This window comes from Dipodomys merriami, unplaced genomic scaffold (assembly GCF_024711535.1).
Source record: "Dipodomys merriami isolate MVZ:Mamm:240054 unplaced genomic scaffold, mDipMer1.0.p SCAF_29, whole genome shotgun sequence".
In the NCBI taxonomy this organism is placed as follows: Eukaryota; Metazoa; Chordata; class Mammalia; order Rodentia; family Heteromyidae; genus Dipodomys; species Dipodomys merriami.
Window position 1 is genome coordinate 5,383,245 of NW_027204381.1, and position 18,504 is coordinate 5,401,748.

The window sequence follows — 18,504 nt, forward strand, 5'->3', positions numbered from 1 at the left end:
ATGACTATGCTCTTTTGGAGTCAAGATTAAAACAATGTGTCAGTATGATTTGGTGCTTCCAGTCTGATTTTGCTTATAGTTGTAATAAATTCTTGCAGTTATGTGTTATCTTATTTAAATGTTTTTCTTTGTCCCAACTACATAAAACTCATTCCACAATCTGTTGATTATTAACTTAGCCATTACTATTATATACTACTTCAATATACTTCAAGGATATGGGAATTATTAGTCCAAAATATAGACGGCAAGCAATAAGATAACATTTGTCTGATTAAAATTATTATTATTATTATTATTATTATTTTTGGTCAGTCGTGGGGCTTGAACTCTGGGCCTGGGCGCTGTCCCTCAGCTCTTCAGCTCAAGGCTAGCACTCTACCACTTGAGCCACAGTGCCACTTCTGGCTTTTTCTGTTTATGTGGTGTTGAGCAATCAAACCCAGGGCCTCATGCATGCAAGGCAAGCACTCTACTACTGAGCCACCTTCTCAGCCCTAAAATTAATATTGATACTAAAGGGAGGAGAGAATGTGCTCGCGATGAAAGCAAGAAGACAGGAAAGGCAGGAAAGATGATCCACATGACTACATAGGAAAAATTTGAGTTAGGGAACTTGCTTTAGTTAGCAACTTGAAGGGGAAGAGATGCTACAGTGTTCAAATTGGAGTGGCAGGTGGGAACATCAGGAGTAAACTCTCTGAGATCACATATTCAACAACTCTTGCTGATCAAGCAATATGGCTTCCCACTTGGTTGCTGAAAGGAAAAAAGGCTGACCCACAGGACTGTTACATTGCAAGCTAGTAATCTGCCATTCTAGTTTGCCTTACTCCCTAGTGAGTTCTGTAAATGTGAGCTGGTTCTCAAAAGGCTGATGATCCTTTGGTGTGCTGGCAATTGACCTCTAAAGCTGGAACAGGAAGAGCCAACCTAGGCCACAGTGATCTGGCTTTTGTGAAGCCACTAGAAGGAGCTTTGCCTGTATCTAGGCCTTGTTTCTTAAGCAACATGCATTGATCTCAATATCTCTTCAATTCTCATTGTAAACATATTAGAAAGAAGGAAATGATGGTGAACAAAGTACTCAGACGAAGAAAACTGAGGTGCAAACTGCTTAGAGGATGTATTCAAAACAGGTAACTGTGATACTTACTGCATTCCTTTCAATTAGAAAGCAATGGAAACAGAATAAATAGAACTGTTAGTGCATCTCTTTTTAAAACCAAATGAGTTCCTTTGAGCAAGAAAGCCAAGCAAGAGTACAAGGCCCTGAGTTCAAGCCCCAGGACAAGCACACACACACACACACACACACACACACACACACACACACACACACACACACACACACACACACACACACACACACACACACACACACACACACACACACACACACACACACACACACGCACGCACACAAATACTTTTAAATCATACAAAGCATATTAATTCTAGAACTAGTAAATGTGGAATTTAAGTACAAAAAAAGAAGTCCTGAAATTTCGACTGCTCTAGCATTTAAAATCCATACAGCTTACTAGATAGTGTAATATGAGTGGATGGGACATGTAATCTTCAGCAAAGTAATTTATCATTGGTATTAACATATATTCTGATGAAGTCACACACAGGCAAAGTTGGAATTCAAAATATAAACTTAGTTTTCTTGTCAAAGAGGAGACAGAAAAACACTTTTAAAAAATGATTGTGAAAGACTTAGTAGCAGAACATTTTGAATCTGAATTTATTATGTTAAATACTATGACTGAGTTGCCAACATTGAAATCCAGGTCATTAAAAATGGTTGAAAAGGATTACAAGAGGTATCTGACAGGATGCAATTTAAATAGCAAACATCCTCTTCTATCCTATCTCCCTGAAGTCTGAAACCTTGAAACAGGGCCTTCACACTTGTAAAGAAACAAGATGAATAAAATGAAGACTCTTTTCTTTACCTCCACTGTGCCTAGAAGAATCGGTAAGAACCACTCCAAAATTGTTGTTTGCAACCTCTGAAATGACAGGATGTTTAGGGATGCCCATGGGTGGAGAGGAGGCCTGGGTGTTTTTTGCTGATGGTGTTTTTTCTTTAAAAAAAGAAAGAAAGAAAAGTTGAAAACCAAAATGGCAACATAAGCCTAGATATGTAAAGTTAAAATAAAGAGTCATTTATATAGACAGAATTCACCAGTAACAGCATCTAAATCAACTAACTACACTTAAATACTTACCTGATCTTTGGAACTAACAAAAAAAAATTACTTCAGCTTTTTTCTAGTATCTTTAGGGGAAAGGCAAAAATGTGCCTTTCTTCATCATACCAACTTTTGTTCATATGTGGAAAAGGAAAATGACTAGAGTAAAGGTTTCCAATGAGCTCATTTTCCTTTACTGTATAAATTCTAAAACAGCATTCATTACTAAAGTGTTTCTCTTAAGCATTTTCAAAAAATGTCACATTAAGCTTTAATATTTCTATAGGCAAAAAGTGAAATTGGATAATTTTTAAAACAGAAATATACCTATTCAGTATTTATAGGTCAAATTTTATTAATAACTAATGACTGATGGTGGAAAATATCTGAAGATGCATTGGAAATTGCAAGCACTCATTATTTCCTGGCCAGATTTACAGATTTAGCATTGGATGAAAGGGTCTTAAGTCATTAGATAATTTCTTCTCATTCCACAGACCTCTTCTATTAGAGTGTCAAACTAAAATACTCTTCTACCTGGTTCCCATCTCCACCCACCAAAGCGGTTTGGTTTTGTTCATTTCCCACCAAGCTTCAATAGCCTCTTCAATTCAACCTCCCTCACAGGCTTGCCCACAGGAAAATCCTTTTAGAAGTTTCTCAAAGTGCTTATCATATTCCTATATCCACCTGCACCACACTCTCCTATTAGAATACACAGGTGTCCGTGTCACACTTTACTCAGATGCTCCAGCTGTTCTAGCTCACTCAGAGGCTCTGCTAAGGTCTTTACAAGGTCCACAGTGTATGGTGTGATTATCTACCCTCTCACCCCCTCCTTCTAATACTCCTCCTTGACAGCTCCCCACTTACCTTGCTCTCACTCACCACAGTGGCCGCATTCCTAGGTTATACATTAAGAACACACTGCTTTGAAGCCTTGGTATTTGCTGTCTTCTGCTGGGGACATTCTATCCCTGAACAGCCATATGGCTCTCTTCTTCCCCTGCTGTATATCTGCTCAGTTGGACACTGGTCAATTAGGACTTCCCTGCCCACCTGCTCAAAAGGCAGCAATGCCTGAGACATTTCCAATATCCTTCTCCTAATTTATTTCTCTTAACACTGTCTGCTAGTATACATATAACAAAGGCTTACATGTCTCCCGCATAGAATGTGAGCTCCATAACAGTTTTGTCTATTCTGTGTACTTTGTGATAAAACCTGGAAAGTATTCAGTTAATACAAGAACCGTATTAAAGTTTCTCTTGGAGTTGGTTTCCAAGTGTACTTCTTACCTTCCTCATCAAAGTGGGTTTATTACCTAAGAATCTCTACTATCCAAAAGCATTGTTAACCATCTCAACATCAGTACAGGCATCGACTGATGGAAGATGATACTCACCTTTGCTGGTCCGGAAAGTAAGCATGGCGGGCTGTCCTTCACCTGCTGCACTTCTTGCCACCATCAACACTTCATAAAGACTCGATGGCTCCAGTTCTGTTAGATGCAGCTCATTTTCACTACCTGGGACCCGAACTGTGTGCCAGCTTCCCACTGCACCAGCACCATCCTCCAGCTGCTCAAGAGAAACCCCAGAACAGGGGGAGATGGAGGGAAGCTTAGAAGATTCCTTTTCAAAGATGAGCTGGGGGTGGTGGCACCTACCCATCAGCGTAGTTACAATGGGAAGCCTAAAACAGGCAGATTGCAGCCCAGATTATATATGCCTAGACAGGAAGTGTGGCTCAGTTTACCTGCCTGGTAAGCTGAGACCCTGCGTTCCACATTAACACTCCCCCACCCTCCCCAAACTAGAATTCAGTTAATTCTAGAAAAGTTTTAAAATGTGATATATCATTACAAATAAGAGACACAATGGACAAACAGAAGGAACAAGAACCCAATAATGAGTAAAAGAGGAGGCATTACCTTTCGGTACTTTACAAAATAGGCATTGATGGGGAGTCCGCCATCCTTCCCTGCCCTCCACACCAAATTGTATGTGTCTGGTGTGTGGGTCTGTGGGGGGCTCAGTATGATGGGAGCATCAGGAACAGAAACGCCAGTGGCATTTTTCTCTGATGATCCCACTGCACTGGAATGGATGTTTCCTGGAAACGAGCTCAGGAAGGCAGAATCAGAGCCATCTCTTTGGTCTCTTTCATCATTTTGGGATGCTTCAGAAGGTTCAACTGTTGCTGCTTTTGTATTTGTTTCAAAAGGAACTGGAGAGACAGAGGAAAGAAAGAGGGAGAGAAATTGAAGAAACTCTATTTCATATCTTCTACCCAGATGGTTTAGAAAGGAGTGTCCATGCTGGTTTTATAAGCACAACGTGAGCCCTGGAAGTTTAAATAGCTAACACTGAAGTGCATCACTCACAGCAGCATTCAACCTTTTTCACACGGTGCTACTCAGGGAGACAGGAAAAGGACTTAGAAAACCAGTTAGAGCATGCAATGATTGAGTAGCTTAAAGGTTTTTATTCTTTTCTGTGCTTTCTAGAGCAAAAACCATGTCAGGAGAGTGAGGTTTTTTAGTCAATTTTTTATTACCACATATTTATTGTAAAAAGGGGGCTCATTGTTCAGGAGATCTTAAGTTGAGGAACAGCAACCTTAACTTCCAGCTAGTAAGTAAAACACAATGGGTACTACACGCCATGGTGAACCATGTGACAGAGGTAGTAGGAACAGGGTCAAGAATTACCATTCAATGACTACCAATTGGGTAATCAGTCTCCAAAGATACCTCCTAAGAATTCACACTCTTAGAAAACCCAGAATCTAGATTTAGGCCTTAAGAAGACCTAACTCTTGCACTTCTATTTGTGCTCTGGGGATCTGACCACCCCATAGACATGACCCAGCTGGTCATGGGTACAGATTATCAAGAAAGAGAGTTCAGTTGCCACAACGGTGCCACAAGGGACTGAAGCTATTGTGCTATTCTTAGTGCTAAGCAACCTGTGGAATTACTGACCTCAAGCAAGGCCAGAAGAAGGAAGTTGCATCTAGTAAACCTTCAGAATCACAGGAAAAGATAAAGAGGTTGTGGTTTAAGTCACTAATCTTTTGAGTAGTCAGCATTCAGTTCTAGTTACCCTACCTCCAAAGACATCTACACAATGATCTACCTTCAAGGAAAGTGGGGTGGGGGTGGGGGTGCATGGGAATCAAAGCTAACAAGAGTAGCTGAGAAAATGGTGTGGCTTACATGCCAAAGATGACAGGGCCTATTCCCAAGTCCCTCCCCTACCCCCTGCCAGAACTGAAAGATGGTGAAGAAACTGCTGGGGTATAGATGGAAGTCAAGCAGCTTGCTCCAAGAGCTCTAACTTACCTCTGACAGCATACTGCATATGCAGAGCGAGGTAACAATAACTTATTTGCATTGAAAACAGGTTCATATATCCAAAAAAAATTACTGAGCAAATATTTTGTGTCAAGCATGGTGCAAGTTGTTTAATAAGCATAATCTCATTTAATTCCCAAAACAACACTCTTAGGTAGAGAGTAATATGTCTTCCCACTCCACAGATGAGGAAATTAGGGTTCCAGAACATTCAGTGACAACAGCTGTGAGAAGAATGTTAATAGCTCTGCCATGAATAAAAGAAGGAGAACAATTGTGAAAACAAATACAGTGCCAGCATTAATAAAACCCAAGGACTGACAGCTTAGTTTCTCTACCACTATTAGTTCTGGCAATGCAAAGGTCTCCTATTATCCACCCCTCTGCGGAAGAAGTAAAAGGAAGAAACAATGAGGTCAGATTCCTGGTAAAAGGTGGGTGTGATTTTTGGGAGAACTACTGCCCAACAAAAACCAGATGCACAGAGGTCAGTTTTCTGTTAGTTTGAAAGAGAGAAAGTCTCAGAAGCATCCTCTATCAAAGAAAACATGAAGCTAGTGAGAAAAATAATGCGGAAGAGAAGGAATTAAGTTCACTGAGACAACTTGAAAATATTGCTCCTGGAACAGGCGTGTTTACCCAGTGAGTCAGACATGGAGCGAATGCTCAGGGCTGATCTGATGCCTGCTAATGCAGAGCGTGGACTCTCACCACTGGGGAGTCCTAGTCTGGGGCCTGGGGAAGAGGGGAAGGTACTTTGTGTCATTCATAGCTTACAGAATCCTCTGGGCAAAGTGATACCTGGCCACAGAAGGTTCCATGCCACATGCCTCAGGTTACACGGAGGTGTAAGAAAATTTTCATTCAATAGACTGTCTACTGCAAGAGCATTAAAACTTCATCTCAGCTGGGCACCAGTGGCTCACAGCTGTAATCCTAGCTACTCGAAAGGCTGGGATCAAAGGATGCAGGCAGCTCAAACAGGAAAGTCCACAAGACTCAGCAAAAAGCTGGAAGTGGAGGTGAGGCTCAAGAGGTAGAGTGCCAGCCATGAGTGAAAAAGCCAAGCAAGAGTTCAAGGCCCTGGATTGAAGCCCCAGTACCAGCTTGAAAACAACAATCACAATAAATGTACTCCATTTCTATTATTCTAGGTGCAATGCAACCTTTCAATGACAACTTTTTTTGGGGGGTGAGGGGTCCAGTTGTGAGGCCTGAACTCTGGGCCTAGGCACTGTCCCTCAGCTCTTCAGCTCAAAGCTAGTGCTCTACACTTGAGCCACAGCGCCACTTCCGGCTTTTTTTCTTTTTGCTTATGTGGTACCGAGGAATCGAACCCAGGACCTCAGGCATGCAAGGCAAGCGCTCTACCACTAAGTCACCTTCCCAGCCCCTCAATGACAACTTTTTTTAAAAAAAAAGAGAATCAATTAATTGCTACTCTTCCAATCTGAGTCCTCACAAGATAACCAGATACCATTCTAAAGGTTTTACCAACACATGTACTCCTCAATTTATGGTGATGTTACATCCCAATAAATGCATCATAAATTGAAAATGTTGTTGAGAATGCATCTACTAATCCTAAACTACTGAGCATTGTCACGTAGCCACACAGTACACTGCCCCTTCTGGTACAATGGCTGTCTGGGAGCTGGGGGTCACAGCCCCTGCCCAGTATCGCAAGCTCTTCTCATTAGCCCAGGGAAAGATCAAAATTCATGACATGGTATGAGTATCACTTTCCCACCATTGTTTCATGTCACAAATGGAGAAGTCGAAGCACTGTTAAGTTGAACTTTCAAAAGTAGCTTCTTATGTTTCATTTCAACTTATCTACAAAACAACACTGAAATGGACAGAATCCTAGGCTTTTGAATTGGTGAAACTGTGACGGTTCATATTGGTACCTCACACTACTTAAGAAACCCAGATCAACTCCCATTATGCTTCTGAACAGACAACAACTCATTCCACAAATATTTGTACATCTGGGACCTCAAAAACTCAAGGATTCTGGAAAGGAAAACAGAGAAGGAAGAAGTCACCTTTCTCTGGGACCTTGCTCACTCTCTCTTTCACAATAAATAAGTAACCATCACTAGGCTAGAATTTAATAAGGCAAAGAACTCCTGAGTGCAGGACAATGTGTTGCTATATACTGCTTTATGCTTTAGCAAATTCATCTGGATCTTAGCACTTGCCATAGAGCATGTAGAAGTTAACACAGGAACATGTAAGTAGAATGTAGCTGATAGGGTTACTGGGCATAAAAGTGGTATTTATCAAGACAAAATCCAGAAACAGAGGAGAATCTTAAAGACCTAAAGATTTTCTAATCTAAACCAATTAAGAAGCTGGGCACAGGAGGCTCATGCCTGTAATCCTAGCTACTCAGGAGGCTGAGATCTGAGGATGCGGTTCAAAGCCAGCCTGGGCAGGAAAGTCCCTGAGACTCTTATCTCCAATAAACCACTAGAAAACTGGAAGTGGCGCTGTGGCTCAAGTGGTAGAGCACTCGCCTTGAGCTGAAGAGCTAAGGGACTGCACCCAGGCCAACTTTAAGCTCCATGACCAACCAAAAAAACCAAACCAAAACAAAAACCAAATTAGGTAATAATATAAGTTCTAATAAATAATACTTTAATAGCTTTGAGAAATAAAAGCATTCACCCCAACAACAGTTGGGTTGTATTTTGAGCTAGTTCCCAAATCAGAGCTTTCTATTGGACAGACACAACCTTAATAAACCTGTCAGCAATAGAGACCAAGATCCATGACTTATGTACGGCAAAATACCCCAAAGTGCAGTTCTGTATTACCTAGTCACAGGGAAGGATACATTTAATTAGAGATTGCTGCACAGATTAAAATAACTATTTCAGACAAGCACTGGTGGCTCATGCCTGTAATCCTAACTACTCAGGATACTTAGTTCTGAGGATCACAGAAGGAAGCCAGCCAAGGCAGGAAAGTCTGTGAGACTCTTATCTCCCATTAATCAGAAAAAGTAAGAAATGGATTGTAGCTCAAGTAATAGAACATTAGCCTTGGGCCAAAAAGATCAAGGTTAGAGCTCAGGACCTGAGTTCAAGCCTTCGGACTGCACAAAATAATAACAAAATAAAAGCAAATAACTATTTCAAATCATCTTTTCCCCTGAGTATTAAAGGTCATTATTCCATTGAGGGAAAAAAAATACTGGTGCAACTCACCAATGGTGAGAAAGGCTTCTGACTGTGTGGTGCCATGCTTATTTGTGGCTTCACAGATGTATTTCCCAGCATGCTCCTGAGTAACCGCCTGAATAGAGAGGGAACTTGAGCCAGCTCGGGACATGATGAAGTAGACAGGCTCCAGGTCAAGACCTCCAGGTCTTAGTAAGTGGGACTTTCGAGTTTTAGACCTAAGGACTTGAGACGGATGGCTGGTTATCAATCCCCGACTGCCATACCAACGTATGACTGGAACTGGCACTCCAGTGGCATTGCAGGAAAAAGTAACAAGGTCTCCATCTACCACCTTTGCACTTGCTGGCCCTGTGATTATAACTGGCTTGAATCCACTGTCTATTAAAAAAAAAGAATCCATACACCAACAGTTAGGAACATTGTGGTATCTACATTGCAAAGCAATTTCATACTAGTATAGAAATGTGATAATAATTATTAGAACAAAGATATCTCCCTTCCTATTAGTTCCCTTGGTGGTCTTCACCAAGTAAATTCATCAATGAAAAATAGAAAATTTCAAATCTGCACTTTGGTGGCTCATGCTTGTAATCCCAGTTACTTGGAAGGCTAAGAACAGGAAGATCACAGTTCCAGGCCAGCTTGGGAAGAAAAGTCCATGAGACTTCATCTTAAGGAGAAATATGGCAGGTATGGTGTATATACCTGTCATCGCAGATATTACAGGAAGTCGAGAATAGGTGGCTCAAGGTCCCTGGGCACACCTGAGTAGGAAGTAAGACCCTATCTCAAAAGTAACCAATGCAACTGGGAGAGAGAAAGGGAAGGGGGCACATTGTCCAACAAGACAAGTACTCACTACCAGACTTACATAACTGTAACCTTCAGTACATCACTTCTATAATAACAATATAAAATTTTTTTTTTTTTTTTTTTTTTTTTTTGTCGGTTGTGGGGCTTGAACTCTGGGCCTGGGCACTGTCCCTCAGCTCTTCAGCTCAAGGCGAGCGCTCTACCACTTGAGCTACAGCGCCACTTCCGGTTTTCTGGTGGTTTATTGGAGATAGGAGTCTCACGGTCTCCCCTGCCCGGGCTGGCTTTGAACCGCGATCCTCAGATCTCAGCCTCCTGAGTAGCTAGGATTACAGGCGTGAGCCACCAGCGCCTGGCTTTTTAAAAAATTTTTTAGCCGGGCGCTGGTGGCTCACGCCTGTAATCCTAGCTACTCAGGAGGCTGAGATCTGAGGATCGCGGTTCAAAGCCAGCCCAGGCAGGAGAGACCGTGAGACTCCTATCTCCAGTAAACCACCAGAAAATCGGAAGTGGCACTGTAGCTCAAGTGGTAGAGCACTCACCTTGAGCTGAAGAGCTGTGGGACAGCGCCCAGGCCCAGAGTTCAAGCCCCATGACGACAAAAAAAAAAAAAAAATTAAAAAAAAAATGCAAAAAAGGGTTGTAGGCTTGGCTCAGTGGTAGAGAGTCTTACTGGTGAGCAAAATGAGTTCAAACCCCAGTTACCGAAAAAAAAAATTGTAATGGTGAACTACTAGACATGGCCTTCAGAAGATTTCCCATTCTTCAGAAAGAACGTACATTTAAAAAAAAATCTAGGCTGCGGATGTGGCTCAGCAGTAGAGTACTTGCTAACAAGTATAAGGCTGAGTTCAAATCCCAGTCCCACCAAAAGAAAAGAAAATCTAGAATTTTCCAATAAATGTAGATACATATTTGACTACTATAAACGTTTTCTCATATTATTTACTGGCACTACTGGGATTTAAACTCAGGGCCTTTTGTATCCTAAGTAATCATTCTACCACTTGAGCCATACAACTTTGATTGCTATAAATACAAAGCGAGGAAGCCATGATCTCAGACCTTGGCATAAAAAAAAGGCATAAAAGGTATACAAATAGATAATATTCCTTCAATATGGTCAGTTTTGAAGGAATCTGATTATAACATTTGGAGAAAAAATTGTTTTAAAGAAAAGTTGATGAATCATTGTATGAATCATGATTTGCTTCTAAATTAAAATGGCATCAAATCTTGTGGTGCAAATATTCTTTGGAGATATTTTCAAGTGAGCACACAGTGGTATATTGATCAACACAAAAGGCATTTCCTCCAGCATGATCTTTTTCTAGACGAACTTCCCATGTAGGATGAAGCCAACCCACATATGATCTTATCAGACTTCTGAATTTTTGCTAAGTGAATGCGTGTAAAATACTGTCTCACTAGTCACAACATGAATTTCCCTGAGTACAAATCAAGTAGATCATCTTCTCACATGTTTAAGTGCTGTTCATATTTTCTCTTCTTAGTGAAATCAATTTTTCTATGGGAATAATTTAACTTTTTTTGCTTTTGTAAGATACTTCACAGTGTTTTGTACCTACCAGACACTATTCTGTTTAGCTATGCCTGTTACCAGTATATTCTCCTAATTTATTGTTCCTCTTTTCATTTTTAGAAGCTTTTTTTTTACAAGGAGGATGTTTTCATTTCAATACAGTCATAGTTTCAATTAGCCTTTGTTTGGTTAAAAAGTTTTACTTAGCTGAGTGCAGGTGGCCCATGCCAGTCATTCTAGTTACTTGGAAAGCTGAGATGAGTTCAGCTTCGAGGCCAACCTAGGCAAAAAAGATTGCACGAGCATTGCCCAACACAGTAGTTCACACCAGTCATCCCAAACTAATGTGGGAGAGTAAGGCTGGTAGGATTGTGATTCCAGGCAGAAAAGACTCCATCTGTACAGATGGAAGCTGGATGCAATGGCATGTGCCTGTTATACCAGCATTGAAAGGAAGCCTAAAGTGGGCAGATCTGAGTCCAGACACACACCCTGGTGGGAAGCAAGACTCTACCCTTAAAATAACAAATGAAAAACAGGGCTAGAAGTGTGGCTCAACTAAGCTGGAAAGCTTAAAGCCCTGAGTTCCAACCCTAGTATTTCCAGGAAAAAAAACTTAAGTGTTACCACCTACAGCTCATATTCGCCAATATTTTCTTGATTTTGTTTTTGTTTTTGTGTTGATCTATTTAAAATCTCTAAACCACTGGGAACTTATCTTTGTTTACACAGTGATTTAATTTCTTTTCCCTCATTTTGATAACCAATTATCCCACATCAAAACTTGAACTGACATCCTCCCCCTGGCGATCTCCCATGCCAGCTCAGTCAAGTTCTTACATGTAAATATATCTTCGGCAATCTCTATCTTGCTCCAAGAGTCTATTTGTTCCTATACCAATAGAACATGTTTGAAATTACTATTTTCTTTTTTCAACTGCTTAATTCAAATCTCTCATGTTCTTTTACTTCAGCTTTTAGAGTGTCTTATTTATGACTAGTATCTGATTTATCTACATAAAATTTAGAATCAGTTTTTTTGGGGGGAGTTATCAAAATATTCTGCTGAGATTTTGATTAGAATAGCTTGAGTTTAAAGATATTTTTTGAAAAGATTAGATCACTGTATAAAATCAAACTTTCCTCACCATAAACGGAAATATCTTCCCATGTAAATGATTCTGCGTTAATCTTGCTAATATAAAAAGTGATAGTTAAGTGATATTTTCTGTTTATTGTTGGTATTTAAGAAGGCAACTGATGCTTCTTGATCTTTATCTCACCCTTTGATAAACATTATTATATCTGATAATAAGATATATAATAATAATAATAATAATAATGGCCAGACCAACTTTGGATATTCTAGGATGGCAGTCTTATCAGCTGTAAATTAATAATGATTTGGGTTATTTCTTATTTCTCTTTATATTTTTATGCTGGTGATGATCTCCAGGTCAATGATGGCTAGAAGTTTTAAGGGATGTGAATTGTACATTTCTCCACTGAAAGTCATCTTCCATATAAGTTCGTATTAAATGGCCTTTATGAAATAGAAGTTTCCTGAGAGTCTAACTTGCATACTCAATTATGTTCCAAGTTTTACTATCTCTAGTAAGATAAGCATGGTTTTTTTCTCCTTCATTCAATTAATATGGTGAATGATGTATTAACTTTTCTGACAATTTCTGGAATTTCTGATAAAGATGTATCTTCCTATACATTTCAGGCTCATTCATATTTCACTAATGGATTTTTTTAACCTATGTCCATAAAGAAGATAGGCCTCTGATTTTCCTTTCTTGTACTATCCTTTTGTGATTTGGGCATCAAGATGATACTGACTGGAGACATTCATCTTCTTTTCTCTGGAGGCGCTGGATAATATTTGGAACACTCTATTACTTGCAACTTCCATAATCTCCAGAAAACCATGTGGCCTGGTGTTTTTTTGTGGGAAGGTTTTTTTTTTACTCCGAATTCAATTTCTTTCATAGTGATATGAACAGTCAGGCTTTTTATTTATTTTAAGTCAGCCTTACCAAGTTGTGTTTTTTTTTCTCAGAATTTGCCCATATTATAGTTTGGATCTGGCATTTATCCTAAAGGCCCATGTGTGGAAGGCTTGTTATGCCATTGGGTGGGGGATGGGACCTTTCAAGGGAGGTAGGGCCTATTAGAGGAAGTTGAATCCTGATGGGACATGTCCTTGGGGGTGACACTGGAACCCTGGTCCCTTCCTGTCTCTCTCTGCCTCCAAGCCACCATGAGGTGAACAAAACTCCTCTACCACATGCTCCCACCAAGTGCTGTCACGTGGTTCAAAGCATGGGGCCATGTGACCTCTGAAACTATAAGCCAAAATAAGGCTTCCCACTTTTCTAAATTGACTATCTCAGGTGTTTTGTCACTGACTGATACTAGTGATTTACACTTGTGAACTATTGTCATAAAAGAAAAAAACAGGGGCTGGGAAGGTGGCTCAGTGGTAGAGTGCTTGCCTTACATGCATGAGGCCCTGGGTTCGATTGCTCAGTACCCCATAAGCAGAAAAAGATGGAAGTGGTGCTATGGCTCAAGCAGTAGAGTGCTAGCCTTGAGCTGAAGAGCTGAGGGACAGCGCCCAGGCCCAGAGTCCAGGCCCCATGACTGACAAAAAAAAAAAAGAAAGAAAGAAAAAAAGAAAACATTCTTTTATGTGCCATAGGGGAAGATATCCAAAGTACATGCTAGGTGAAGATCTTAAGGGATGGATTCTACCACCATTTATGTAAAAAATAAGGCATTATTATAAAAATGAATATATGCACATACATGTGATGAGTGACTGCTCAAATGTGCATATACACAAATATTCAAGAAACTCATAAAACCAATTCATTTGGTGGCAGACCATCAGCCAGTGAGCAAAAGCATCAGATACCAAATTCAAGTCCAGGCCTTGGACAAAAACTAACAACAACAACAACAAAAGTTCTAAAAAAGGCACCTGACTGGCTGTGGAATAGGAGTAAAATATATGCTTTTAAAAACTATGTGGTATCTGTTGAAATACATTTTTCTAAAATAGTTCTATGTTAACTTTTCACTGGGGGGAGAGGGGTGGTAGGTTCTAGAACCCAAGGCCTCACATATGCTGGGTAAGTGCTCTGGCTGAAATCCAACTCCAGTCTAAAAACTAATCTTGTCACGAGCTCAATTAAGCAAGATGGTTTCCTAAGGGAAAGGCCTATCTGCCACTAGAAAGGAAAGGAACTTGAGACATGAACCCAGTTCTGGTATGGTGATAGGATTAGTTTAGCAAAAATGACTTCATTTGAAACTACTACAAAAACCTATGTGTAGAGTAGAATTTCCCTGATTCCATGACTAAAAGCCTACCTTTTTCTATCTGAAGTCTTCCAGTAGATTGCATAAATCCAATGCCATTGTCTGCTACACACTGATAGAGTCCAGAATCTTCCATGCTGACTCTAGTGATTGTCAATCCATTTCCTGAACTCAGGTGCCGGGGGGAAGGGTGAACAGGCTGTGCGTTGTGAAACCAGGTGCGGTTGGGGGCTGGGTTCCCATGAACATCACAGGTGAAATGCACCGTGGCACCCATAGACACCTTCTGGTCCTGTAGTCCTTTAGAAATGGAAGCATTTTCTGAAAATAAAACACACACATTAAACTCTATCCCTAAAGACACTCTCTTATAATTACACACAAAGCATATGAAATTTCTCTAGCAATAAATAAGTAGCTGAAGCCAAGTTGGATTCTTTATGTATAATCTTCTATCTGCTGTCGCATCCAAGAAAAATATTAGAAATATATTTTAATTTTCACTAATAGAATAAACCATGTTATTAAAAGTTACAAAGACCTTTTTTTAAGATTAATTCATTTACTTATTCCTTAGCTGTCCCAGTACACATGAATACAACTACATATACACAGTTTCCAATTCTCTGCTTCTCTTAATATTTACTTCAAGTGATTAGTTTTATAATAAAGTCACATTCGAAAATGGAACTTTATTCTGACTACTGGTGTAGTCCTGCTCCTTGTTTCATTTTCAATTCACAAATACCCTTTAAATATCAGTTAGAACCTGAAAATGGCCAGATTTTTAAATATTTATATTGAATAAGGAACGTCTTACCGAGAACATTAACCATGTAAGTGACATGTTTTCTGTCTCCAGACTTGTTGCCTACCACACAGGAATAGTTCCCAGAGTCTGCTGGGTCGATGCTAGCTGTGGCAAGATGAGAATGTAACCTTCTCCAGTTACTTCCCAGCATAACATTCTCCCCATCCTTCAGCCAGGACACTTGCGAAGCTGGGACCCCGCTCACCACACACTCCAGAGTTACAGGGCTATGAGAAAGAACAGCTAATGTCTGCGGAAAGGCGGGGTGAAGAATCTGGAAACCGTCTGAGGAAGGGTCTGGAAAAGGAAAGAAATATCAGATATTATTAGTGAGGATTCACTTGCAGTCTCTTCCTTTCCAGATCCGTAAGCATTCTCAAATAACGAAGTTCTATTTGGTAGCCAAACCACTTGTGCTAAGGCTCAAAATTTAAAGATTTTGTGGATCCTTCGGGTTCCTTCTGAATTAGCTCTTTGGATCTGTAGAGTTTCCCATAAGATTAGAAAGCACCCCATAATTGTGCTCTGACTACTGGTACCTTCAAATTAAACAGCCATGATCTAAAGTCAGTCTTGCTTTTTAGTAATATCTAATTCACATCCAACCACCAATATGATTAATATTCCATAACACAGAACATTATATTATAATTGCATATTATACTTATATGTTATTATATTAGATTAGATGCATTTACTTTTTTTGTAAGGCTTTCTGATGACAAAACAATGGGATCTGGAAAAGAAAAAAGTGAACTCCCTGTCCCACTGGAGGACTTTCTTCTGCTAGTCACCACTGCTCTCCCAAATACTTACGACTCACAAGGAGCTTTTGGCCAATGGGTTCAACTTTTAATTCATGAGTGACAGGGTTATAAGCAGCACACTTGTAGGGTCCCTGGTCCTCTGAGGAGACATTCAAAATCTGAAGATTTCCTGATGGAAGGATGATGTAATTTCCTGGGGAAGGTACAAGCAGGCAATCAAGCCTCTCCTTTTCTGATGACCATAACACAACTAAAACTAGCAAAAGCTCATGGTTATACTTCTGATTTGTGCATAAGACCAGCAGCAAATAAGCAATCAAGGAAACTTCACTAATTGGAGGGAAAGGAAAGTCAAGGCAGAGAAGAAAAACTGACATTAAAGCATCATGACTGTAACAAAATCAAAGCCATCTAAAACATTTTAGCAGACAATGACTGTGAAAGCACAAGAAAAATGTCTAAACCTCAGTTATCACTTGGACAAAATTCTACCTATAGAACCGGTCATCTGGCATTTGTTCATTGTCTATTCATTCATGGGTTTTTTCCCACAATAAATACACACTGCCAATCATGGTTTGGATATACACAGCAATGCAGAAAGAAGACAAAAGCTTATAGTTAACATTTATTCCAGTAGGGTCTTATGGGTGGCAAAGATAAAGGTAAAGTATGTGTGTATGCATGTGAGCTCCGGTGAGCTCATGGCCTGGTTACTGTCCCTTAGTTTTTTTGCTTAAGGCTGGCCACTCTGCCAGTTTGGGTTTCTTGGAGATAGGAGTTAATTTTTGGTTAATTTGAGACATGAGTCTCATAGACTTTCCTTCTCAGGCTGGCTTTGAACTGTGATCCTAATATCTCAGCCCCCTGAGCAGCTAGGATTACAGGCAAGAACCACTGGCATCTGGCTAAAAAAAAGGTAAAGTACATATATCAGGTGTGATATATCTATGAAGAGAAACCAAGCTAAATAAAAAGACAGAAGTGACAAGATGTATTATTTCTACGGTGCCCTGTAAGCAGTCTTCTCCGAGGAAGGGAGATGTGAATGTGGGCCTAAATGATTGAGAGAGCAGGTCCTTGGGGTATTGGGAGTATAATCACCTAAATAACCACATGCTTTAGTTTCCTCCCTTGACTTTGGAGAGTACAGACACTATATTTTATGTAGTTCTGTATGCAAGTCCCATAGTATGCATAGAGCCTATTAGCAGGTTTTGCTGGTGAGCTATTGGCTTTTCACAAAAATACTTACCTGTGGAATGTTTCAGCCATTTTCCCCGGATCTTATAGCGTACCTCGGCTTTGGGGTTACTCTCTGGCACCTGGCAGCCAATGAAACCTGTGCTTCTTTCTTCTGCTCTAATAGCAGGCTTTGCTGATGAATCAAAATCACCAAGAACTGAAACAAGTAAGTAAATAGGTAGATGAATGAGAATGAATGAATGCAAAACTGAATTCTCTTTCCCAAAGGCAATTTAAAATTTAGAAACATCTGCAGCATAGCCCTTTAGGGGAGTTAATTAACCCCAGTCCTGTAGGGAGCATTCTTTTTTGTTTGTTTGTTTCCTTTCGTTTTTGGTTATTGACACAAAGCCTCTCTTTGTAGTCCAGGCTGGTCTTGACCCCATGACCCCACCGTCTAACTCCCCCCACCATTACAAGTACTGATATAACAGCTGTGAATTATTGCACCCTTCAATGAGATCTTTTTATTGAGACAGCAGTTGGAGCAGAGGTACATGCCTGAGAAATAACAGTGAAGTTATGGCACCCTACTTTTAGGAGTCACAGCTTTCAAGGGACTACTGAAAAAAAAAAAAAAAGCTGCTCCTAAAACACTCAGGAGAACCATAAAGCATAATTATTCCCATTCTGTCAAGATAAATCCTCTTCCACACAAGCCTTCAACAAAATGCACTTTTCCTCCTTGTAAATACCCATAAGACAATAAAATAACTTATGGAAATGAACCTAGGGCATGAGAAAACAAAGCAGAATGTCACCTGAGTTATCTGCATCTACTAACTCAGTCTTGATTCCTTTCCCTTTAAAGTCACTGCAGATAGAGCATGCCTAGAAGGGCTCTTTCTCATCTCCAATGTCCTAGGAATTCAGCAGCCTGCCACTAGGAATGCAGCCCTCCAGTGTGTGTCTTGGAACTGTGCATGGGTCACAGCTCTACAAAAACATTTACTCTTCTCAGTTATGACAAACTCACTACTCCTGGGGAATCCAGATTTGTTCTGTAAATAGGGGTGCCCCTACAAAGACGTTTTCCATTACTGGAAACCATCACCATTTGAAAGGCAGATGGCTCAGACTTCCTAAGAAAAGCCACACATTCCAGATTTTCTGTAAGTTTAATACTCCGCATTCCTCTCTTTACAGTCAGTTATATTTTCTTTCCTGTTTCTTTAGCGTGGTTTCAATTACATAAATTAAAATCACTCAGTAATCAAGGCAAATAAAACAATTATATGTGGAAGA

The 18,504-nt window shown here is 40.1% G+C and overlaps 1 protein-coding gene across 4 annotated transcripts in view; it reads right to left on the bottom strand.

Moving 5' to 3' along the window:
- Positions 1-18,504, bottom strand: part of LOC138838870 (cell adhesion molecule-related/down-regulated by oncogenes-like) — an 81,907-nt gene that overhangs the window by 25,413 nt on the left and 37,990 nt on the right. For 3 of the 4 annotated variants that reach the window (XM_070038284.1, XM_070038283.1, XM_070038285.1), the window contains exons 4-11: positions 17,270-17,416; positions 16,064-16,207; positions 15,257-15,544; positions 14,488-14,757; positions 8,775-9,128; positions 4,135-4,430; positions 3,607-3,781; positions 1,962-2,093 (exon numbers count right to left, since the gene is read on the bottom strand). In XM_070038284.1, coding sequence (XP_069894385.1) covers positions 1,962-2,093; positions 3,607-3,781; positions 4,135-4,430; positions 8,775-9,128; positions 14,488-14,757; positions 15,257-15,544; positions 16,064-16,207; positions 17,270-17,416 — 1,806 coding nt within the window. The remainder of the gene's footprint in view (positions 1-1,961; positions 2,094-3,606; positions 3,782-4,134; positions 4,431-8,774; positions 9,129-14,487; positions 14,758-15,256; positions 15,545-16,063; positions 16,208-17,269; positions 17,417-18,504) is intronic. The other variant, XM_070038286.1, reaches the window with a different exon arrangement.